The sequence below is a fragment of the Pan paniscus genome, chromosome 9 (assembly GCF_029289425.2).
Source record: "Pan paniscus chromosome 9, NHGRI_mPanPan1-v2.0_pri, whole genome shotgun sequence".
NCBI lineage: Eukaryota > Metazoa > Chordata > Mammalia > Primates > Hominidae > Pan > Pan paniscus.
Window position 1 is genome coordinate 108,330,690 of NC_073258.2, and position 26,017 is coordinate 108,356,706.

The following is a 26,017-nucleotide window of genomic DNA, read 5'->3' on the forward strand; positions in this document are numbered from 1 at the left end:
AAAAAAAAAAAAGGTTTGCTTTAAGTCTCTTCCTCCATCCTTGAGCGCAACATCATGTTCCCTTGCAAATGAACTGGCCCAGTCCCGTTTGGCCTTACCATGCCTGTCACAGCCTAATAAATGTTGATGGTAAAGGATGGCAAGCTTTGGGGCACTCGATGCTCTTGCTTCTCTCTGTGGAGAGCCTATTAAATGCTCTGACTATTGTGCTAGTAATGCACTAATTTCAGTTAGTTAAAGAAAGGAACTAACCACATTGTAGTCTATTCACAACAGGCCTGTTTAGAAGATTCAGCCTGGGGCAACATATATGTTTTATTATTTTATTGCAAGAATATAATAAAATAGGAAACAAATGAACTTCAATTTTTGCTTTTACTTGGCTTGTCTGCTAAGTGTGTGGTTCTTAATCAGCTATGTGCATTAGAATCACCTGGGGAAGTTTTCAAAACCCATACAGGTATGGGCCCCATTCCCCAAGGATTCTGATTCACAAGGCCTAGGTGATGTTCTGGCATGTTTATTTGGAAAACATTTACCCAAGGGATTCTGAGACAGAACTACTCTTCCAAGTATTTCTGGACCCTTTCTTCCCATTCAGCAAAAACCAGCTTCAACTAGAAGGTAAAGACCATCTACAGGTTTGACAGCATCCACATAACATGATGTGCTAGAAATTTTCTACCAAATTCTCCACTCACAGAAGAAAATATCTTTAGTTCATGTCCCTAATATTCCATGGAATTATGAATTATGTTTCATTAAGATTGAGCTACTAGCCACTCTTTAGTGAATTTTTCTGCCATTTTTATGAGAACAACAACAACAACAAAAGCCTTTGCGGGTAATTTTGCAACTTACTTCTCTCACTTGAAGCTGACTCTGCACTGGGATGTTGAGAGTGTGATGGCATTTGTTGCAATTTCTGTTTTTCTCTTGGGTGTTCGTCCTCCTCCTTTCTTATTTTAGGATACCTGTCTACTTTCACATATGAGAGACTCAAGTAACTCAGAACTTTGATCTAGAGATAAGAGTGAAATAGGGAACAGGAAAAATATAATTGAATTCTATTTAACTAAAGCACAATTCTTATTTTCATAAAAGGATAGACATTATAAGTTAAAAAAAAAAAGGCAAATTTGTTCACCTACTGGTGCCTCCTGAGCCTCCAAATTTCTCCCTATTATCACTGGCTGCTTCCCTGTCTTTAAAAATTATTGATAATTCTACCATCTACAGTAGTGCCTTCTATACTGGCACTAAGGAAATACCAGATAAAGTGATCTGACAAGTAAAAAAGGGACTTTAAAAAGGGACTTTATTTCTCTGTACATTCAACAAAATCTCTCATCTCCTTTATTCCCAAGACCATAGAAAACAATCAAGTCAGAGGCTTGTGGGAGCCCCCTATGTCATTTTCATTGAGTTAATATGTAAAGTGCTTAGGATAGTGCCTGGCACATAGTAAGAGCATGTATGTTGGTTATTTTTATCCCTTTTTATTACCTTCAGGTAATTTTATTATTATATTTGGGCTACAACCAATTTTTAGGACCTAAACATGTGGAATCTCTCTAGATATGTGTCTTATTTATAGTAGGCACTCAAGAAATCTTATTGAATTGAAGTAAAGGAAGTTAATCCTGGTGAAGTCATAAATAATGTTTTCGAGTTTCAGAGATGCTTCATAGAAGAAATGCCCTTTCGAGAGTAAAAAAGCAAAGAACAGGTGTTCTAAACACAGCTGTTATGTGGAATCTCAAGAGCTGAAAAGTCAAAACTTTCATGGGCACATTGCTTCAGGCTGCTCTATATTGTGATTAGTACACTTCAATACATGATGCCATGAAATGTAAAGCCACAGACTTTTATGTGACCTACATACCTGTACTGCATGAGTAACAGGGCACTGTCATGATGTGTCACTGAGCTAAGAGTAGGCATGCTCCTTGGTGGAATATTTTTATTGTATGTAGGAAATTCTGGGACATACTAAAGAAAAATGGATCATAAACACTCCTTCCAATGGGCTTCCGTCAGAAAGCTGTTCATATCTCTAGTCCACCATGTACTCCTTTGCATTGTTTATCTGCTTCCATCACTTTCTTCTACTACCAAGCTGTGACCTTCTTAAAGGCAGTCTCCACATTATTTATCTTCATATCTCCAGTGCTCACCAGAACCTAGCACATAGCACTCAACAAGTGTTAAATGAAGACAGGATGTCACAGTAATCTTCATCTTTTTCAGTTTCCATAGTAAATAAGCAGGAGAAATGTCTCCATGTATATTTTGTATATTATATTTTACAAACCAAAAATTGAGAACTATCGTCTGAAACACAATCTGACAGTGAGAGAAAATATTTGAAATCTAGATGATCTCAGAAAATTCTGAACAGATGAATGCCCTATCCATGTGTGAGTTACATTATTCATTTATTCTTCCCTTTCTCTCTCCATCTATCCAGCCATTCACTCACCTATCTGTCCCTCATCATCCATCCATTCATCCATGACTTTATTAAAGGACACCACCAACTCACATTTTCAAAAATATGGAGGAAATTTGTTGCTTTAGACTTATGAAAATAACTGCAAAGTGGCAAGATTACCTTTCTTTGCTTTAGTACAGAATTTGTTGCTAACAGCTCATATAATATAGGATTTTATTCAAATTCGTAAAAATATTTAAAAAATTTTTTCAAAATGTAAACAAAAGGAAAAGAACACATTTTATTACTTTTTAAAATCTTTTTACCACAAGCTGGCAGATTCTAGAAAAAGAGTACTGGCCACAGTGGCTCAGGCCTGTAATCCCAGCACTTTGGGAGGGCAAGGCAGATGAATCATTTGAAGTCAGGAGTTCAAGACCAGCTTGGACAACATGGCAAAACCCCATCTCTACTAAAAAATATAAAAATTAGCTGGGCGTGGTGGTGCATGCCTGTAATCCCAGCTACTTGGGAGGCTGAGGCACAAGAATCGCTTGAACCCAGGAGGCAGAAGTTTCAGTGAGCCGAGATCGTACCATTGCACTCCAGCCTGGGTGACAAAAGTGACAGAATTCTTCAGTTTTGAGATAAAAATAAACTTCTGTTCCATAGGCACAAATAAGCCTTAGTGTTTATGTTTATTGTGAGGTAAATAGTAGAAAGATTAAGTCAAATCATACAATCCTCATGTGGGGTATAAATGTGGATTTTTTTCATTAGAAAATATTTTGGAATAAAACAACCTCACAAATTTACCATATATACCAGAATAAGAAACTTGTTAAAATGTTGTAATGCCTATTAACTATTGTTAGAATGTATTAGTTGTGTCCTTTCAATAGTTTAATATGACCAAGCCATCTGTTTGAAATGTAATTTTGCCTGAGATTTTGTCTCTAGTTTTTTAATTCTTCTAAACTAAATGTCCAGCAGAATTCTCTTAAATAACTAGGGCCTGATTCAAAGTTTTCACTATATCCACATTGTTTGCCAAGTACTTACTGTCTATGGACAGGTTTATCATGATAAAGAACATAACATGCAAAAACAGACCATTATTTTAATGAAGATTGTATGTGAAATCAGAATTATTTAGGCTATCTGTATATCTATTCATGAAAATACAGAGCAGCTTTATGATTTTTTATTACTGATTACTGACCCTCTTCTACACCCTCCCCTTTTTCCCCAAGTGGATAGATATTTTTTTCTCAGTGATGATATTCACCCCTTTTTTTAGGATGGAGATTTCTCCTCCCGGTGGATTAGAAAGAAGAAGCATGGCTATTTCTTTGCCATGCTGGCCACAGCCTTCTTAGCTGTATCCTCCAAGTCAATGCCATAAGTAATGGGGAGTTAGTTAGATGCTATTAAGCATATTTTAAGGCCCCTGGACATTGAATCCTTCAAACTTGACCACCAGAGGGGCCATGAGTTCTAGTTCTCAGCAGTGTTTGATGATGCCATTGGCAATGACAGCAAAATTCACTATCACACCTAAAACAATGTTGATGGTGATTTCAAACTTAGGATCAGCAATGAGCAATTTAAATGTTTAGTACACCTGAGCTTCCTCTACTCTACTGCTAATATCTAAGAAGTTGGCTGGGCTTTGATCATTAAGGGTAATAATGTCTCAGAGAGCCATGTATAGCCCAGCATCACTTAGTAAGGATTCCCATCTAGTTTTAATTTTAGATCATATCTGGTTGCTTCATTTTCAATAGACACATCTTTAATTTGTTGGCCATGCCAAATATGTTTTTTGTGGACATTCTGCATTATCCTCAAGGTTTATCATGACATCAAAATAGACAACCTATCATTCCAGAGTTTCACCAAAGGTTTCACTTCAAGCTAAGTAGCATATATTTTCAGGAAGCAGTAAAACAGCTGGTTAAGCCTGATTTTTGTAGACCTGTAGAAGCCTACATTTTTCCCCTTTACTAAACTTGACTGTTCTCTATGCCCTCAAAATGTAAATTTCCTCCTTAAAAATAAATTCCGGTAAGAAGCTGCCACTTATAACGCCTCTCCTGGAGGCTGCCATCAGTAAAGGCCATTGCAGGATTAGCCCATTAAAACTTTATTGTGGGAACATCACACCCAGTGCCAGTTACGAAATATTCTAACTTTTACCCTGTTTTCTGACATCAGTTTCTTGCTCTTAGGTACCTGCAGGAGCAGCCATCTTTTAGATGTTAATTCAACTCCCTTGGACTTCTCTGAAAGGAGTGGGGCCTGAGCACCAGCATTCACAAAATTTTTTGACCTGCATTGTCATAGGAGAATGACACCTTAAACAAAAACCAGGCACAGAGGAGTCTGACTAGGTAACTGAGATGAGAGAAGAAGGGACCTTTTTTCTTCATTTTATTGAGATGGGTCTCATTATGTTGCCCAAGCTGGTCTCAAATTCCTGGGCTCAAATGATCCTCCCACCTCAGCCTCCCAAGTAACTGGGACTATAGGAAACAGCCACCATGCCCAGCGAGAAGGGTACTTCATACAGATTTAATTCTACATTGGAAACCAACCTTGAGAAAAAGCCCACATTGTGTGTGTGTGTTGGGGCGGGGAGCGGTGTGTATGCTTCTGTCCAGATCTGAGTTCCTGAAAATCATAGTGTCTTATCCAGCTTTGTATCCCCAGTATCTAGTATAGTGCCTTATATATACTAAGTGCTTAATACATGGTTATTACATGAATTACAGTTTGGATGAGTCCTTGTGCCACTGGAAACCCTCTCGAGATCACATTTAGAGGACTGCCACAGCAGCATGTCTGAGAGTCTTAGTTTGTTTAGTTTAACGCATTCTCTAACATGATGATTAACCCTCATGTAATCTCAGTCACAATTTTATCACTATAGATATTAATGAGCATGTTGAGTCCAGCTGCTGCTTTGGTTTTACGTCCAGAATACCATAAGCCTATAAAATCCATTCCATTGGAAAGCAGAGTGGCCTTACAGTAATTTCTAAGCTTTACACAACAATTAGGCAAAATTAGACAAGACTTCATGCTTTTTAAGTCCAAAGATTCCCTTTCTAGTTTTATTATGAAGCCAATACATCGAAGAATACTTTCCTCCCACAGTGCTTAAGACCAGTGCTAGATTACAAATACATAAATGGGCCATGACTTCCACCCCACCCACAAAATGATCCAGGCAGGAAATTCCAACTTGCTTGTCCATTGCTCAATCTACCCTTTGCTAAAGGAAGACATTTCTAGGTGAGGACATTTATAGTCAAATAAATTCTAAATGATAATGTTCAGTAACAGATCTTCTGAGCAAGGAAATATATCCACCTGTCTGGAAAAGACTCAAATTCTGTGTCACTTGTAATGGGCCAGTGTGGAGTCTAAGCTGATGACAAAGCATCTCCTAGCTCTTCCCCTTCCTCTTCAGCTCTCCGGCTGTAACTCTGGGGAGGCTGTAGAGGCACAACATTCTCCTCTCTGGATTCTTCACTCATTACCTGTAAATGCTACATCGCATGATCTCAGTTTCTTCAAATACCCTCTCTGTTGACTGCATTTAATCTGTTCAATAGGTATTTTTATCCCAAAATAATGCAGGACCCAGAGGTGGAGAAATCTGTGGATTTGTGGTGGAAGAGAAATTATGAAAAGAAAAACTGAGCCAGATCCTGGTGAAGCAATTCTAGGGTTAGCAAGAAAACCAATTAGAAAAGAACTATAGTCTAAGGAGCCACATAGAGTTGAGAACCTGCTTACATTCATTCATTCCTTTCACACTTTTCCTTGAGTATCTATTACATATTGGTCATCTGCTAAGTTCTGTAATACAAAGATGAATGAGACCCTCCCCTTGAATTACTCACATTAAACAGTGGCGAGATTGTCTCTAATTGCTATGGCATACATGTGTACAAATATGCTTTGAAGAAGTCAGTTCTAAGTGATACCAAGGCTGCCTCACACTTAGACAATAAGAGAATCAGAGAGAAAAGCTTGTCATTCAGACAGTAGGTAGATTCAAACAGAAGATGTATGACAGAGAATAACTATTGACATAAATAGAGGCCAAAGATGGTGAAAAGGTGAGAGGGTGGGAGTGGTGTGCAAGACCCTGGAAGAGACTTTTGGGATGCAGGAGATCTGGGGATCCAGGTTGATTCTGGACATTTTAGAAATGCCATTCCTAAAGGTTAGATAAAGGATATAATTTGTTGTGGAGATTAAACTCTCTAGCCCTCCCCCACCATTTTCCATTCATCACATGGGATTGCAGCTACCTACCTTGAGTGGTTTGAGTTTAGGAAAGTTTTAGCTGAGGGAATCAACTGAAAGGAGTAAAAGTCACTGGTTCAGCAACAAACTGGCAGAGATCCATGTCCATGTCATTTGTTTGGCCTAGAGCCAATATTAATATTTTTATTGATGTTTTTTGGAAGGATGAGTCAAGACTCTATAGCGTAATTTGATGGATAACACAAAGACAAAAATTAACAGAATTACTAGACTTCTGTCCTTAGTGATTATTTACAGTTTAGGTGTTTATTTTCTGTCTTTTTCGACTAGACTGTAAGTTCCATGAGGGCAGGAACTTTGTCTTGTTTGTTCTTATTTTCCTAACATGTAGAATGGCGCCTGCAAATAACAGTTGCTCAGTAAGTAGTTTTACATTGCTTGAACCACAGTGATAGGCTGTGATGAGTGCTGTGATAGCAGTATGCACTGGTGCTATGAGAGCACAGCATTCACTCTGTCTTGAGGTTCAGGGTAGGCTTCAGAGAGAAGGTGACATTTGAGCTTGAAGAGTGAGTAGCACTTCATGAAATAGAATGAGAGAGAATGGTATTTCTTTTTTTTTTTTTTTTTTGAGAATGGTATTTCAGAAAGGGTGGAACACCATGAATAAAGCAATGTGTTATTAAAAAAATAGTATGTTTGGGGGATAATAAAAAGTTTATCTTTTGAATTCTGATACTTAAATAGTCAACAGTATGCATGGGAAGTAAATTTCCTTCCATACAGGCATACATTACTTCATGCAATAGTTGTGAAACAAGGACCACAGGGAGATGCAAGCAAATTACGTTTAAAAGACTATGGAGTAAAATTCTTTTGTCAGGTGGATTAATCTATCCCTAATGAATCTCTTCCGAGAAGCTTTTCCCTCCAAAGGTCTATCTTTTTCCAAGACGTTTATTCAGGGAGGTATCCTTCATATCTCCCTGAAAAGAAAGAAAAGTAAATAGTGGCTAATGCTTTTAACAATGATTAAAAAAATCAGAAAGGTCAAGGCTTTAAGGTCATTTAATGTGAAGAGGAAATAAGATAAATGTTCAGCATTTAAGGATTATCACTAACCCAACTTTTCATAAACACAGAATAGTGGAGGTGGAACCTGCAGAGACTTTTATTCAGGGAACATCCACTGCGGGACAGGCAGATGCTTTGGTATCCAGGCTGCTCCGCGCCGCCAGCTGCCCAAGTAATCCTCACAACAGCCCGCAGAGGTAGGTATTAACCACCCTTTGTTTTACAGGTGAGGAAACAGAGGCACAAGACGGTCAGGTAACCGGCTTGGAGTGATGAATGAAACTAAAATAAGCGCCGACCTCGAAGCTCATTTGGTCTTTCCCCAACCCCATGCGGCCTCATTAAAGAGACTTTTTTGATTAGCTATGGAGAAAACGTTCTTCATCAAACATGAAATGCAATCCTGAAGGCACAGGTTTCTCTCTCTCTCTCTCTCTCTCTCTCTCTCTCTGTGTGTGTGTGTGTGTGTGTGTGTGTGTGTGAAGTGGCTTCTGGGGCCCCACGAAGCAATGTTCCCCCAAACAGCCCCAGACCAGGGTGTCTATAATTCATCCTGTTATAATTAACCCCGGGGTTACGGTATTGTTTCTAAAGCCCTTGTTGAAATGCAGATATGGACCTGGCAGGATTGACACGATCTCTCAATTACACCTAATTAAAGAGCTGGCTCTTTGAGAATCTGACCCGACTGGGCCAGGAGTGGGAAAGGCGGGGGCTGCCGGTGGGGGTGAGGGATAGGGTTCTGCAGGCCCGGGAAGGCAGGTGAAGGGTGGGGATCAGGATTGGAAGAGTCACTGGGTGCTCGGTGAGACGGGGGAGGTTGGAGCTGAACTAAAACAAAGTTTGACTTCTGGACAATTATCCAGGGAGAGGGCGGGGAACACACCTTGCCCGGGACTGTCTGGGAATCCCATTGACAGGTCATCTCAGGTTCACCATCTTCCTGTCGTGGGCTCCTCCAGGGAGTCCACCCGGGAGCAATTAAACTGGGCCACACCAGCCACCTCCCACAGCAGCGGGGTCCGCAGATTTAACCCTTTCCCCCCAGTTCCGGCACTGGGTGCCGCGCTCTCTCCCCCAGCACCGCGCCCGCGCCCCCGGCTCCCGGACTGGGCATGCTCAGTAGCCGCCCGCTTCGTGCTCCCAGGGAAGCCTCTGCACGCCCTCCCCCGCTGCTCTCGGTCGCCTCCTCGCCGCCAGCCGCCCCGGGTGCATCCCGGCTTGCTCCGCTCCACGCGACCCAGATTCCTGCCCCGCCCCCGCCCCTTCCGCGCCCGCAGCCCAGTGCGGCAGCCGCGGCCGCCCCTGTCCAGCCTCGGCGCCCGGGACCGAGCGCGTCGCTCGCCGCCGCGGAGCGCGTAGCCGGAGCGCCTGGGGAAGGCGGAGATGAAGACCACGCCGCCGCGCGCCGGGAGCTGCTGAGCTTACCGCCGCCAGAGTCCAGGTGATTGGCGACCCCAGAGGAGCCTAGGGACTAGGGGCGAATGCCCTTGGGGAGGAGAGACGTGCGGCGAGGACGCGAGGCATCACGCAAGCTGCGCTGTGCCTGGGAGGCAGCAGAAATGCTAAGCATTGGGGGCAGAGAGGGAACGGGAATGAAAGTGCACTCTGCCTTGGTGCAGGGGCTCCGGGGTCACCCAGGACAGTGATTTCCCCTTCTATCCTGTCCTCCCAATTAACACCCGAGAGGCTGCAGGTCGGCGCGAGAGGCTGTTTGCATCTCGGCCCGGGCGTAGGTCGCCTAGCGACCTAACGCCGAGGGCTCGGGGAAGGGATCCCAGACAGAGCCAAAATGGAAGGCGGGACAAGGGCGGCCTGGCTGGGGCGAGGGGCTGGTCTGGGTCGCTGGGAACCCCTTGCCTTGTGGGCTTCGGTCTCCAGGGAGGAGCTAGGCAGCCGGGCTGCGGGGTCGCCGGACTGTGGGGTCCGCCGCGCAGCGAGCTGGGAGGAGCGGTCGGCTGGGCTGTTGAGCTGCGCCTCCTCCAACTGCTGGGAAACTCCGCACTTCAATATTGGAGCATCTCTTTTCCTGGGCAGGTAGAATTGGACAGCCGAGTGGGGAGTGACAGCTGACAGCTGACGGGGCTGTTAAAAGCAGAGCAGTGGAGTGTGGTGGTGGGGTGAGCTGTTGTGGGTGCTTTTTTTTGTTTTCCAAGTGTGGGTACGGGCTGTTCTGACTCAGTGTTTCTGCTCAACCTCTAAGCGGCGAGTTCGGTAACACATCTTATGAATATTTCAGGAACGACCTCACGGGCTCACTTGCTTCAGATCAAGTTTAATGAATATGTTTGTCAGCCTTTCTGCTCTGCACAGTGCCCTGAGCTTTCCACATTTCATCCCTTTCCCCCACCACCTAGGAAAATACGCTGCTAACCCCCAGTGGGCCGTAGATTGGTACTATCAATTGAGTCTGTCATTTGGAGAGACCAATTTTGGGCAGGCATCCAGGCATTGTTCTGCATCTCTGCAATGTATACGTTTTGTGCCGGTGGCTTGACAACCGTCCTTAACTGGTGCTGCCAATATGGTGGAAAGCAGGTAGTATGCTTGTATTGGGATAAATGTCTTAATTCATTAACCTATTATGACAACACGTAGTTACAGCAGACTTAGTCATTCCCTCCCCCAGAAGTTTTCTCGGGGGTCACTTTAGTTGGTATTTTGCCAAAGGCACACTCTTGTATCTACATTGGGAGGTATTTCTCTCATCTTAATCTTTTTCATAGGAAGAAGAAATAAATGTCTTCTCTGTAAGACATCACTGTCAAGAACACTGAAAGAAGAACCCATTAACGTAGGGAACGTTGAGGACTGGAACAGGCGGTAGGGCGTCTTCCTACACTTTGGGTTATAACTTCCATTGCATCACCACCATTTACCAGTAAACCAGCACACACAGCAATCAGTACTCGAAATGGTTCTCTTTTGCAGAAAAAGCCTGCTTTTCTCCCAGCTTTGGTGAGATAGATACGTAATCTTTGTAAAGACCTATAAGGAATTCCTCTGTGGAACAAAATTTTAAGCCTCCAGTACAGGATGCTGAAAGAAGCAACTCTTTAATCTTGCCAGCCCATGCACAGTGAAGCTGAAGTGCTTCAATTTACAGATGTTTTACATTTAGGGAAGGCTTTTCCAACAAAGACCTACCGCAGTTACATCACAGGCTCCACCTCCGCCTGCCAGGCTGCTTCTGCAAGCCTGTTAGTAAGGATACTATGTATTGCTGTGCTTGATTAATGAAGAAAAGAAATCTCCAAATCAAAGATTTGTTTATTTCTCTTTTTGCATTCTGCTGATTTAATTGAAAATATGAAAATTTCAAAAATTAATACTTGCAGCCAGGACTTAACTGAGGCATGATAATAACTCTATAAATGTTAGCTTTCCAAGAGATCTTAAGCAAAATTACAGTATTCTTTGTAAAATCTTCGATAAATTGTATTATAAGAAAAATTCTATGAAATTGACAAAATAAGTGAAAATGTCATATAATAAATTAAGCAGCATTTCTTAAAGCACGTTACTGAGATGTTCAGAAAGAAACCCAGTTGCATTAACAGACATGAAATCTGGATGATTGAGAAGTTTGCGGAGCTTGCATACAAATCCCCAGGTGCATTAAAGGAAGCGTTCTCTGAGTCCTCTGAGAATTTTTAACAAAGCACTGTTAGGGTTTCCAGATTTAGCAAATAAAAATGTGGGCTGCCCAGTTAAATTTGAATTTCGGATAAACAGTGAATTATTGTTTTTACCTATGTCCCATGTAATATTTGGTACGAACTTATACTACAAAATATTATTAGTTGTTTATCCTAAATTCAGTTTCGACTGGGCAGCCTGTATTTTTCTGGCAACCCTAGTTACTGGAAATGTTTCATTCCTCCTTTTTGGGTCATTTATGGGTTGAAAAAATAAAGTGGAGCAGAAATCATATGCTGTTCTGCAGACAATCTGGGACAAGCTCAGTTCTGGTTCAAGCTTTTGAAAATAACTCATGCTTAAAAGTGAACAGTTTCACTTCAACACATATTGGTTGGGTATCTCTGCTTGCTATGCTTAGTGGAAGGTGCCAAGGATGCAAAGATGACATGGGGAAATGGGGCAGGGGGAGGGATCTGCATCATAAGTTCTGGGAGTTGCTGTGCCAGTAGTGTGTGTTTATGGTGGTGGTGGAGGGGCGTGTCTACTGTAGGAGCCTAGAAGAGGCACTGAATTATGCTTGGCAGCTGTAGTCAGGGAGTGAGACGCCTAGCAGTTTTGACAGGGCTGGCCTTGAATAAGAGAGCGAGATCTTATCCTGGGCGAAAATGAGAAAAAAAAAAAAGTCTGTGTTAATAGTTAGTAGAGTGGTGCTGGAAGTTGAAGGATTTGATCTGATAGCCTCAGTGAGAGGACAGAGTGGCCTGCTGAGAATGAGGGAAGGGAGGAGGATTCTGAAAGAAAGATTTTAAATAGTTGCCAATGGGAATGGAAGAGAGAGCTGAAAAGGGACAAGTGCAGGAATTGGCAAATGGTACTTCGGTGAATGGACCTCAATGCATTTAAAATAGCAATTGATCTGCTCTTGACTCATACCCTAAGTGCTAGTTTACTATTCTGTTACCATCTTGGTCTCCTCAGGTAAAAAGTTGTCATCACACAATACTGGAATATATCATTTAAAGGTTTTATTACATTTATATAAAAGTAGATAATTAAATATAATATTTGAGATGCCGATCAATAGTCAGTTTCTTCTTGGCACAAATTTCTGAAATAAGATAAGCAGATGTCTTGGTTTTAGCAAATCTGTTGCTTCAAGTAGGAAAAGAAATTAAATTGAGATCATTTCTGATTTGATCCAGCTATCTTTAAAAAACTAGATTCTGATGATGGAAAGAGTATACATTTTACAGAAATAGCACTATGTGAAAATGACTGTATGCTTGTAGTACCACAGAGGACCTAGTCAGAATGTTCCAAATGCAGTTAATTCCAAAAAACTGGCACACCACATACATGTGTGTCTTTGAAGACCCAGAAGCTACTTTCGTTATTAAATAACATGGTAAATTTCCAGGGAAGTTGATGATCAAACCACTGCAGTCCATGTAGAGAACAGTTACTCATTTCTTGAAGATTCCAATTTGCAGACTCCAGAAACTGATAATACAATGTCATTCTAGATTGCCCTTCTGTCAACAAATTTGTTTTTTTTTTTTGGAACCATCCTTCAGAAGAGCCTCATGTGTTTGAGTGTCCATATGTGTGGTTAAATTTCCACTTCAATTTTATAATAAGGTCTTAAAATTATAAAAATTACCCTATACTAAAACTTATAACTAAGTAGCTCATTAGGGTCTTTCTTCTCAAATGATTATCCTTTCAACAGAGCAGAAAACAGTTCTACTTCAGGTTTTTCTACTGTTCCTGTTTGCAATGTTTGCCAAACACATTCTGCCTTATAATTCTGATAGTATATGAGAAAAAAAATATGATCAAGAATGTATTGATGTTGCTAAAATTTCAAGGCAATTAGGCCATAGGTTTTGTTTTCAGCAACGCTTCACATGAACACGGCTTATTAAAGAAAGGCTTACTGCAGTAATCCTCAATGACAGTTTATGTGGAATATCACCCAGAGAGAACCTTAACTGAAATTGTGTGCCCAATTTACATTTTATATTCTAAGTCCTCAGTGGATACTCTGAATTTAAAGATTCTGAAGACAGTATGTTCTTTCATCCTGGGAGCTTTTAACCTTCCAACTCACTTATGCTGACCATGAGCAAGTCATAATTTATATCAGTTTCTATGCTGTAAAATGGAAGATATGCAAATTAAAAAAATAATATTGTGCCAGCCCTAATCTTAGTATCTATAAAATAAACTCTTAAGTGTTGCTATGGTTCCAAGGGATGAATAACTTTATTCTCAATGAAAGTAGATGATTTGTACAATGTCTGGGTACTCTATATGATATTTAAGATGCCATCAAAATAATTCACAATTTGATTTTTTTTGCTTTTTTGGTGCAAGGCAAAATAATTGTGGCAAATGCCTAAGGAGAGCTTGTTAAGCCTCTTTAAAAAATCAGTCTCATGCAAGCCAATAACTGTAGATTCAAAAGTCTTTACATAACTTTTAAATGTTTCCATTTTAATTATTGGGATTAGGACTTGGGTAATTAGAATGCTGGTTTTAAGAGCTCATTTCAGCTGTTATAACTCTTCTTTCTATTTTTTATTTTTTTTGTGTACAGGTAGTTGGTGAAAGGCTACCATATGTTTTGAAGTTTTCATTCATAATGAAACTAATAATTTATTTATCTCACAGCTGTTTTTTGGCTTAACAGATATCATCAGTGACATCAGAAACTCTGTTCCCTAAATCTTTTTTACTTTACCAGTTGGCATTATCAATATTTAAAATGTGAATGAATCAATCTTTGGAATGAATTTACTGTACCTTTCTTACTTTTTCCTTTAAAAGAATAGGAATATTCCGCTCTTCAGAATTTGGAAGCCAGATTTCCTGAAGATTCCATATTCCATAAACACTGACATGTTAATTTCAGATTTCCTTTGCTTTATAATCCACTGAAATGAGGAAAAACTTAAATAATTGCTTTTAGTTGAGAAGCTCAATTGTACATTCTCTTAAAATGAAAAACATTTATCAAAGCTATTTAAATTAAAATGCCTATTATGTACATCATTAGTCATAATTTTAAAAGCGTTTATTAAAATACTTTACATAGAATTTTGAATTTCATATTCTGTCTCGTGGATAATGTATATGTAGCCCAATATGTGAATCCAATATATTAAAATCAAGACTTATGAAACAGATGGGTTGAGTTATAGTTTTTGCTTCACTAAAGAGTTTTATGCTGTACCAAAAATTTCCTCTACTATTCCTTTAAACTGTAGATAACCTGGAGTATTTAAAATAGAGGCAGAATTATCAAATTTTTATATATACACAATCCCTCTGGCACATATTTATCAGCTAGAATATTGAGTAATCTTTATGTGTGAGAGGCAGAAATGAGATCTGGAATGTAGTGTCATAGCTGGGTTGATCAGCTACATCCAAAGAATGTTCATAGGTATGGAAGCCAACATAGAAGCTGGTTTCTGTTGGTCTACCTTACAGCTCTTTATTTGACCATGACATTTCTACAATTTTATCAAGGACTCAGATGTACATAGATCATAATGCAAAGCTCAAAGCAATAGAGAATTTGGATGACAATCAGGATTAAATTTGAAATCTCTTAGCCCAGAACAAGCACTGGAACTAAGATTATATTTTAAAAGGATGGATGTGAAGTTCATTTAGGTTCTAAAATCACTTGCTAAGGACATAGTGTAGAAGTCCTACTTTACCAATAGTTTGGTTTTCAAAAAATAGTTTTAGTTCACTTGAGCATTAGCAAGCAGTACAGAAGAAATTAATGCTATACTTTGGTTGGATTCACAGATAAATAGAGCCCAGATCTAAGAAGGTCAGAAACAAAAAATATAACATACTGTACTGAAAGTGATGCATTTTGGGCCACCTATCAGAGAGAGAGAATGCTTTTATTGGGTAGGACGTTGATTCTGATGACCTTAAAAACACCTCCTAAATCTTATCCTGCAGTTTAAATTGAGCTCCCAGGCACTTATCCACGAATCTGCCAATGTCTAATTCAGCTTAGTAGCATGTATGTGATAGATAACTATTGTACATCATTTCTTTGACTTATAATGAATGTATGATCTTATTCTTTTCCATGTGTTAGTTATTCCCTAGGTAATTAATCAATCTAACTAAAAATAGGTGCATCTGCTCTGTAACTAGCACTAGGTTAAATTAAAGAGCCTGTTTCCAGGTATTCTTTAATAATCTAAGATCATATTTGAAATTCTAGTTCAAAATGATGATATGTATTTTGAGTAGCCATAAAATAGGCTTGTGTCCAAGTCCTAAAAATAAAATTGCACAGCACACCTAATCAAATTAGACAACGATGGAAGATGAACATGTGTTTGTTCTGAGTGTACTCTACGTGTACTCTGTCATTACTCTGCATTGTGTTTTGACTTTTCAAAGTATTTGTTTATAGCATACAGTGGACAACTGTCATTCTTTTTCAACAATGCCATCTGAATCTCTTTTCCATGTTGAGGGTTGTATTAGTGAAGGTTCTCCAGAAAAAAGGAGATATATTTATATTAAGAGACGTATTATGAGGAATTGGCTTACTTGACTATGGAGGCTGAGAAGTCCTACAATCTGCTGTCTGCAAACTAGAGACCCAGGAAATCTGGTGGTGTAATTCCAGTCCAAGGGCAAGAAAAGACTAATGGCCCAGCTTAGCAAGCAAGCAGGAGGCAAAAGCGGGTGAATTCTTCTTTCTTCTGCCTTTTTGTTCTATTCAGGCCCTCGATGGCTTGACAATGCCCACCCACACTGGGAAGGGGAAATGACTTACTGAGGCCACCAATTCAAATGCTTGTCTCATTCAGAAACACCCTCATAGGTGCACCCAGAAATAATGTTTAATCTGGGCACTCTTTGACCAGTCAAGTAGACACAGAGAATTCACCATCACAGGGGCTCTCTTACATGATGAGGCAGAGCCCACTCCCCACTCTAGGAGATGAAAGTGCCAGATGCTTCCTTTCCCCAAACCTCCTTGCACCTGGGCCTGGGCCCATGATCCAAACTCTGCCCCAGTGGCAGATTTTCCAGTTGGCAGCGCTCCTTGACCAGTGCTGGAGCGTCAGTGGGGCCACTCCAGTCTGTGCCTGGTGGTGGCAGTAGAGGTGTCTTTACTGGGCCAGTTCTGTGTCAGCATTTCAAGTGTTATTTTTGGCTACATAGCCTCCATGCCCAGTTCTCTAGCCCACCTGGAGATTTTGTGAGTTGCCTTCAGAACAAATTCCATTTCTGCTTAAGTTGGCAGGGCTAGATTCTGTTTCTTGCAGTGATAAACAGGGTGCGAGTCCATTTTTACGTGGGACCTATTGAGCACACAACACTGAGAAAGGCACAAAAGGAAATGCTTTTTCATTCTCTGAGTATTTATGGAATAAGGCATCTTGCTTGGCATTGGCCAGAAGGAAAGACATACAAAGCTGGTATTTTCGAACTAGTGCTATGAGGACAAGTAGGAGGAGGTGGGGATACTACTGGCAAACTTAAAGGGAGGGTAGATGTAATTCCATGGCTATGCTAATTTTAAAAATTGATTTAGTACAGAGATGAAGTGTTGGGATAAGAAAGGATACTTTTCAGGAAAATAAATACTGCATTTCATCCATTCCAAGAGAAAATTTTTTCCTTCATTTTAACATTTATGAAATTAGGAAGCATTGTTAGAGTGTGCCATGTTTTAATTGTTACTTTTTTCTGCTCAACTCGTCTACCATATTTTACTGAATCTAAGATGTCATTGACATATACTATTATATTTTATACCTCTAAAGAAAAAGCTCAATAAATAATTATTTTAAAGATGCTTCTGCCAGGTGCGGTGGCTCACACCTGTAATCCCTGCATTTTGGGAGGCTGAGGCGGGTGGATCACTTGAGGCCAGGAGTTCAAGACCTGCCTGGCCAACATGGTGAAACCTGATCTCTACTAAAAATACAAAAATTAGCCTGGTATGGTGGCATGTGCCTGTAATCCCAGCTACTTGGGAGGCTGAGGTGAGAGAATCACTTGAACCCAGGAGGCAGAGGTTGCAATGAGCCAAGATTGTGGCACTGCACTCCAGCCAGGGCGACAGAGCGAGACCTGTCAAAAAAAAAAAAGAAAAGAAAAGAAAAGAAAAAAAAAAAAACTATATCCTAACAGCATACTGGGGACTCTCCAGACTAGAGGATTCAAAGAGACCCTAAGAGAACTAAGTCAGTTATAGAAATGATATGGGTTAGATACCAAATTCCTTTTCATTGTTGTTTCATAGTCTCCCAAAGCTATTAAAGAGCAATAGATTTACCTCTAACTTCTGTTATAAACCAATTCAGGTGCTAATTATTATAGCCTTGCTTGGCTGTAAAAAAAAATACCTAGCATACCTGTGATGATTCTCAATTATGTGGATGGCACCTTTTTTTTTTTTAATTTCATATACATCCAGAAGTACATAGGATAGTGTGAATCCCAGTAATTAAAAATCATCAAATCATGACCAATGCTGTTTGATCTCTAACCCTACCCTCTATCCATCCATATTATTTTGAAGCAAATCCCAGATACCATATGATTTCATTTATAAATACTTCAGTATGTAGCTCTAAAAGAAAATGACTTTACAAAAATATACCCCTGGAAAAAAATTTATAATTTGTGGCATCTTTTTTTTAGTAAATAAATTTTTTAAATTTAATTTAAGTTTTAAGCTACTTTAGTCTTTGAAAGTTTTTTAAAAAACAGTAACAACAACAAATTAGGTCCACTTCAATGTCCACTGATGTCTTTTTTATGAAATGTGTATGATGCTAACACGTCATATCACAGTTCTGCAACAATATCTCTTCTGATTTTTCATCCTGCAGCTTTCTTTTGAATATATGCTCTAGCTGAGGATTTATGTAAAAAATATTCTTGCCATTTCCGCATTCTGAAATGCGGTGTTCAGAAAAGCCATATCTGACCCTTAATTATTTTTGGTCCTAAACGAAGGATTCATAATACCGTATCAAATGATTTGGACGTTCTGTTAGCTAATGAGCATACATCACGTTGAACCATGTCAACATTTGTTTACTCAAGCTCTTCCACATTCCTATTAAATATTTCCCACTCATCTTCATCTAATGTCAAAGCCAACACACACATCTGTAATGTGTGGCCTGATGGATACTGTCCTAGAATGGCTTAGGTTTTGGAAATTCCTCTACTTGTTGGAAGCAATGCTCTGGTTCCTCAAGCCTTAGTTTCTTCTTCTTCTTCTTCTTCTTTTTTTTTTTTTAAATGTGGTTTAAGTCAAGGTTTAAAGGCACTGGATCTCAAGACGTGACTGGTGCCTCCATGTGGGCTAAAATCACAGCCCCATGGAATCTTCTTAAAATGTAAGTTTTTGTGTATGTCAAAGGAACACTTACACATCATTTAAAACATTGTATTGCTACAAGACTTATAATGGAAAAACTCATTCCCTAATCCGTCTTTACTCCAGATTTGTCTTTCTCAGGAATACCATTTTAATTCTTTTAACTGTTTATACTGCTGTTTCTTAGTATATTAAAAGTATCAGATTTATTGATTTTCCACTACAGAAGTGAAAATTTAACTTTCATATCTAATCCCTCTCTCTTATACACGTTTCTCCTTTCTCAATTCTCCCAATATCACTATTTTTGATTAAATATTCAACATTTATTTTGACAGTGTAAATTTTATTTATAGCTTGTTTTTTTTTGCACAACTTTTTGTTTTCTCAAGAATTAGTACTTCTAATTTTTTCTTATTTTCTATTAAAGTCTATTAATTTTTTTCTTTTTTTTTTTTTTTTTGAGACAGAGTCTCACTCTGTTGCCCAGGCTGGAGTGCAGTGGCATAATCTTGGCTTACTGCAACCTCTGTCTCCTAAGTTCAAGCAATTCTCCTGCCTCAGCCTCCCGAGTAGCTGGGATTACAGGCGCGTGCCACCATGCCTGGCTAATTTTTGTATTTTTAGTATAGATGGGGTTTTGCCACGTTGCCCAATCTAGTCTTGAACTTCTGGGCTCAAGCGATCCACCTGCCTCGGCCTCCCAAACTGCTGGGATTACAGGTGTGAGCCATCAAGCCCAGCCTATTAATCTTATTTTCTATTAATTTTTTTATTATCTATTAATGAATATCCCAAATTTATCCCCAAACCAACAGAGTTGTGAATTTTTTCTGTATACATTCATACATGTCAAATAATCTGTCAGTTCCAGTTTTTTTTTGAAGACATCTTTCCTTAAGCCCTAATGCACTCTGAACTGGTTAGATTGTTGTTAAAGGCCTTACATTCGCCATCATTCTAAGAAATCCTTTCACCTTTCTCCAGTATGGGATTTTCTGATTCCTGGGTCCAATGTCTTTCTCACTCTCCATCTTCATTTTGGTGGAATGCTTTCTTTGGAAGCTTCCAGAAAAGGCATACTTGAAAGATACATGGAAGGTCTTGTATGTCTGAAATTGTCTTCATTTTCTCCTCATGCTGAGTATTTTGGCTAAGTGTAGAAATCTAGATTAGAAATAATTTTTTCTTGGAATTTTTCTTTTTGCTTCTGTGTTCCTGTTGACAAAATGAATGCTCCTGAAGACTTGTTGCTTTCTATGTGAACTGTTTTGTTTTTGTTCCCCCTCTGGAAACTTTCTTGTGAAATTTCATCATAATGTGCTTTGGTGAGGATCTTTTGTTATTCAAGGAGCTGGGTACCCTGCGGGTCTTTTTGATCCGGAGACTCATGTTCTTCAGCTCTTGGAGAGTTTCCTGTATTATTTCTTTGATAATTTCTTCACCAACATTCTCGCTTTTCTTTCTCTCTAGAATATCTGTTACTTGGATGTTGAACCTTTTTCTCACCATTTTTCATCTTTTTGTTAAATTCTTCTGGCAGATTCCCTCAAATTTGATAGATATTTTCAACTTTGTCTTTCATTTCAGACACTTTTATAAAATTTCCAAGAACATTTTCTAATTCTCTTAAAGTTCCCTTTTATTGATTCCTGTTCCTATTTAATGAGTATAATATTTTTCTTTTATCTATGAAAATTATGATGTTTTAATAGTTTTCTTGTCTTTGCATTGTTTCTTGTTCTTTCAGATTCCCTTTTTTTTTTTTTTTTCCTCCTTCTTTGCTTTGGGTCTCTGTAATTCATGTCAGAGACGTCCCTTAGTTGTCTGATAACCCTTGGCTATCTGCTCATATTTAAGATTGAGGCACTAAAATGTTCTCTGTGCACAGGTGGGGCTTGTTGACCATCTGTTTCAGAGTAGTCCAGTTGGGGGCTAATGCTTCTTTGGGGGAGAGCTATATGTGTCTCTGGTTAGTTTCCTGAGAGATAACTCCTCTAATATCCTACCTGAGGAGTATTATCCTGGCTGCCTCTGTTCTGGGAGTTTAGTGGGAGAAGAAGGATGGCAGGGATCTCACATTTACCAAGTAGATTTTCATGCAACCTCCTTGTATTTAAAATATCAACTCAATCTCATTTTCCTCCATCACCAAGTTCAGAGCCTCTCTAGCTCAACCTCTTTACAAGTAAATTTCATCTCTGCTGATAGAATGGAGAGGGGTTATGCCTAATTTCAAAAGATGGAGAAGGAGACATAGGTCCTAACTACTCCTATGAAAACTTTCAACCAGGCTGGGCACAGTGGCTCACGCCTGTGGTCCCAACACTTTGGGAGGCCAAGGTGGGCACATCGCTTGGGCTCAGGAGTTCGAGACTAGCCTGGCCAACATGGCAAAACCACATCTCTACTAAAAATACAAAAAATAGCTGGGCGTGGTGGTGCATACTTGCAGTCCCAGCTACTAGGGAGGCTGAGGTGGGAGGATCGCTTAAACCCAGGCGGTGGAGGTTGCAGTGAGCCAAGATCATGCCACTGCACTCCAGCCTGGGCGATAGAGGGAGACCCTGTATTTAAAAAACAAAACCAACAACAACAACAAAAAAACCTTTCAACCAAGCCTCTATTTTGGGCTTCTTCTTACACTCCCACTTTTAGAGGAACTGGGCACCTCTAACTCCTGAACATGGCTGAGATTCTCACTCAGGAGTTCGAGACCAGCCTGGCCAACATGGCGAAAACCCATCTCTACTAAAAATACAAAAATTAGCTGAGCATGGTGGCACATGCCTCGTGATCCCAGCTACTGGGGAGGCTGAGGCAGGAGAATTGCTTGAACCTGGGAGGCAGAGGTTGCAGTGAACCAAGATTGCACCACTGCACTCCAGCCTGGGTGACAAAGCTAGACCTTGTCTAAAAAAAAAAAAAAGGAATTAAAGATTAAAAAAAACAAAACAGTGTTAAATACATCAGCAGTGATGATTGTGAGATAGCTGGAAAACCAGGAGAACATGAGATCACAGAAGCCACAAAAAGGGCCTTTTAAGAAGCAGCTTTGCATGTATTAGAAGCTGAATGAGACAGGACAGGAAAATGGAGCTTGGAGTAGAGCATACGCTGCCTTCAACCAAGCATGTACTTACTCACCCACCCTTTGTGTCGAGGTAAGAAGTGCTAATCACTCCAGACATGTTTATGATCTGAGCTGTCTTCGTGTTTTCTTTGTGTTAAAAGAAAGTTATCTTACAGTGTATGTATGGATACATACACTGGAGGGACTGTGATAGGGCAAGGGAACCAGGGCTCAGAGACTGTGGAGTAAGAGCGTTGGGAGGCTCTTCAGTGAGGCTAAGAAGGATATGAGTTGCTCTATCAACAACATATAACATATTCTGGAATTACTTAACCTGGCTTAACTTGAATAAAAATGTCAGAGTGAGGAAATGAGAGTCCTATAGTGTGATTTGCTGCAGGTCATTAGTACTCATTGTCACCAACCGATAAATTCTTATGCAGAAGCATCACAGCCCGGAATTTGGAAGTAAGTAGGCTTCAGTCTTACTATGTTTCATTGATTCTAAGATACTTTTTTCCCCCACATCACTAAAATTAGATGCATTGTAGTTTAATTGGCAGCATTTTGTTTTTCCTTAAGGGCACATAAAATAATGGTGAATTCTACCATTGATGGCACTGATGAAATACCATTGAAAAGAATAAAATAATATTCACTCAGCAAACATCTGTCAAGCCATGCATAATTATAGCTCTAAAGTGTGTTAAAAACTACTCTTTTGCTTTACCTTATGAATTGTTGCAGACGCCCAGTCTAAATGGTCGAATTCCTTTAAATGAATGCTATTACCTCTTCTGCACAGTCAGGGTTAGCATTGCCTTAAGAGCAGAGTACCCTGCTTGCCTCCAAGCTGCTGGAAATGCCCCAATTTGCCTGAACTTTCCTGTCAGATGTTTCTAGATAAATGTTTTCACTATGTTCTGATTGTATAAAAGCAAACATTTTGCCAAAAGCATCAGATTATATTGGCAAAATTATGTCCATTTAATTTTTATGCAAACATAAGTTTATTATTTTATCATGGTTTTATTGTGAAATTTAAATTAAAATATAACATTGAGAATTTACAAAATTCAGACGATTTTTGGGGCAAAACAGATAAATATATGTATTTTAAAATCTCCTTATTCTTTTGTAGCTGAGAGATGAATTTTCTTTCTTTTTTTTTTTTTCTTTTTGAGACAGGAGCTCCCTCCAGTGTCCCAGGCTGGAGTGCAGTGGTGCGATCTTGACCCGCTGCAGCCTTGACATACTGGGCTCAGGTGATTCTCCCAACTCAGCCTCCCTAGTAGCTGGGACTACAGGCGCATGCCACCATGCCTGGCTAAGTTTTTGTACTTTTAGTAGAGATGGGTTTTCACCATGTTGCCCAGGCTGGTCTTGAACTCCTGACCTCAAGTGATCCACCCACCTCAGCCTTCAAAAGTGCTGGGATTATGGGCATAAGCCAGGGCGCCCTGCCTTGAGAGATGAATTTCATCAATCCTGCATCCTCCCATTTTGCTGCCTCCATGAAAACAGTGCGTAAGATGTAGGCAACCGCAGTGAAATTCAGAAAGACACTGACTTTGAAACAGATCATAAATACATTTGCAGGCAGCCCTGAATTCTGTGGCTGGGATGGACCTCCCTTGCTATAAATCATAAAAATTAACTCTGGATGAGTGTTTTATTCATGAGGGGAAAAAACCTTCTTTGTTGTCATTTTAATGAGTGTCAGCAGTGTTTTTCAGGCTAGTCACTGGGAGAGGAAAGGAAAATTCTGGAATGTGGCCTCAGGGAGATCTTTATGCACAAGCATTGTACCTCTAATATGAGATGCAGCATAGCCTGTGTGAAATGTAAATGGATAATTTGAAAGATTTTTCATTTGTATGTGATGGTAATTTTTCATGTCGCTTCTTTCTCTCCTCATGTGCATAGCTGTATAAAGTCAAAAATTGCATTTTATTCATGCTTCAAATGCTCAAAAATAACCTTAGAAAATTTTATTTTTCTTTTCTTTCCTTCTCTTCCTTTCCTTGCCCATTCCTTCTCTCCTCTCTCATTTTGTTTCATGTAGTAGAGTCTTACTGAATTATATCCTTTGAAATCCATGAGCCCCTCACCTGCCTAGGTCTTCCTTGCATAGGCATAGTGCTTCTTAGGCTCTAACGACATATGAAGCAGGATGCAAACTTAGCCATTATCTCAATTTGCTAATTCAAACCTAAGTGAATCTGATACTTGGCCCATCTGATTTCAGAAGACTGACCCCTTGTGTTTGTGGGTTGGCTCAGCGGGAACCCAGCTCCTCACATGGCAGGTGGCTTACCATCTACTCATCTACAAACCATCTGTGCTCTTGCCTGATGTTCCCTCAGAGACGTGCTTCTGCTAGGAGGGCAGGCTTATTTTGGAGAACTTTTTCTGATTTCTTGAAAACCATCCACAGACATGCATATGTGCAGAACATAATAAAGAATTAATGGGAGCTGTGACAGGAATTAATTACATCTTAAAACTACATTGGCGGCAGAGCGTGGTGGCTCATGCCTGTAATCCCAGCATTTTGGGAGGCCAAAGCGGGTGGATCGCTTGAGGTCAGGAGTTCAAGACCAGCCTGGCCAACATGGTGAAACCACATCTCTACTAAAAATACAAAAATTAGCCGGGTGTGGTGGCATGCGCCTGTAATCCCAGCTACTCGGGAGGCTGAGGCAGGAAAATTGCTTGAACCCAGGAGGCGGAGATTGCACTGCTGCACTCCAGCCTGGGTGATAAAGCAAGACTCTGTCTCAAAAAAAAAACCCTACATCGGTTTCAGTTACCTGTTAGTTTTGGCCTTTTTCCACTTTTTCAGTTGCCTTTTTAACAAAGAGAGTAAATTTCAAGTGTCTCACCACAAAAAATGTAATGAGATGATAGATATGTTAATTAGCTTGATTTAATCTCTCCACTTTCCATATACATACATACTAATCATAGTGTGATACAATTATGATTTGTCAATTAAAAATCATATAAATACAGAATAGCGTCCTTTCTCCTCCATTTTACCTCACCCAGACAATAGCCATCACTGAAGAAGGGGTGGAAAAAGAGAAGCCTGTATCTGTTTCTGTTTGATTCCAAAATCTCCACTTGATGGGCTGATTGAGGGATGTCACTATTTTGATTTCATCAGACTCTAGAAGGGCCACATGTACATACTGTCAGACCATTCAAGAGAGAAACTAAAATTTTTCACATAGATTAAAGAGAATTTACTAGTAGTTTTTAATTGTCATTGAAACTTTCTCAATTACTTTTAGAAAAGCTTTAAAGTGACACAATATAATAAAGAAATAGGGCAGGCCAGGTGCAGTGGCTCATGCCTGTAATTCCAGCACTTTGGGAGGCTGAGGCAGGCGGATCACTTTAGCTCAGGAGTTCAAGACCAGCCTGGGCAACATTGTGAGACCCCTGTTTCTACAAAAAAATACAAAAAATAGCCAGGCATGGTGGCATGCACTTGTAGTCCCAGCTACTTGGGAACCTGAAGTGGGAGGATCGCTTGAGCCTGGGGGTCCAGGCCACAGTGAGCCGTGATTGCACCACTGCACTCCAGCCTGGGCGCCAGAGTGAGACCCTGTCTAAAACAAACAAACAAACAAAAAAGATATAGGACAAATGGTATTGAACCAAACTCGCTACAGGCTTCCTTCTGATACCCAGATCAGCTTTGGATCAATCTTATTTTTAGGAGAGAAAACTACAAACATTATTATTTATGAGGCTGTGATTCTACATGTCATTGTTTTCTTTCTTCTTTCACCTGAAATGAGAATAGCCCAAGCTGAGGAAATTAATCAGTGGCAAATAATTTAGATATTACTGATCTTGAATGTATCATTGGCAAAGTCAAATTGTGTGTGAACTCCCGGCTCCCCCACAACCTTATCGTTAAATGGAATTTTTTTGTTTGTTTTGTTTTGTTTTTCATTAGTGCTAAAAAAAAAACAAAAACAAAAACAAAGAAAAAAAAACTTTGCCTAAACTTTCTGTTTTTTATCTAAATCTAGGAGAGTGGAACATGGAACATGTTTTCATATTCTAGTTATTACTAATTACGGTAATTGTGTTTTGAGGGTGACCCTTGTGA

The 26,017-nt window shown here is 39.8% G+C and overlaps 2 protein-coding genes across 5 annotated transcripts in view; both read left to right on the forward strand.

The window, feature by feature from the left end:
* The first annotated feature begins 8,931 nt into the window (after window positions 1–8,931).
* ELMOD1 (ELMO domain containing 1) overlaps window positions 8,932–26,017 on the forward strand; it is a 75,842-nt gene continuing 58,756 nt past the window's right edge. For 2 of the 4 annotated variants that reach the window (XM_034933623.3, XM_055094793.2), the window contains exons 1-2: window positions 8,934–9,233; window positions 10,516–10,612. The gene's annotated coding sequence lies outside the window, so the exon portion shown is untranslated. Of the gene's footprint in view, window positions 9,234–10,515; window positions 10,613–26,017 lie in introns of all 4 variants that reach the window. The other 2 variants (XM_034933622.3, XM_034933624.3) reach the window with 1 other exon arrangement.
* Window positions 9,247–10,340, forward strand: LOC112441202 (uncharacterized). The gene is made up of 2 exons (XM_024930965.4): window positions 9,247–9,822; window positions 10,147–10,340. Exons 1-2 carry the CDS (start codon window positions 9,582–9,584, stop codon window positions 10,284–10,286), a joined length of 381 nt encoding a protein of 126 aa, XP_024786733.4. The 5' UTR covers window positions 9,247–9,581; the 3' UTR covers window positions 10,287–10,340.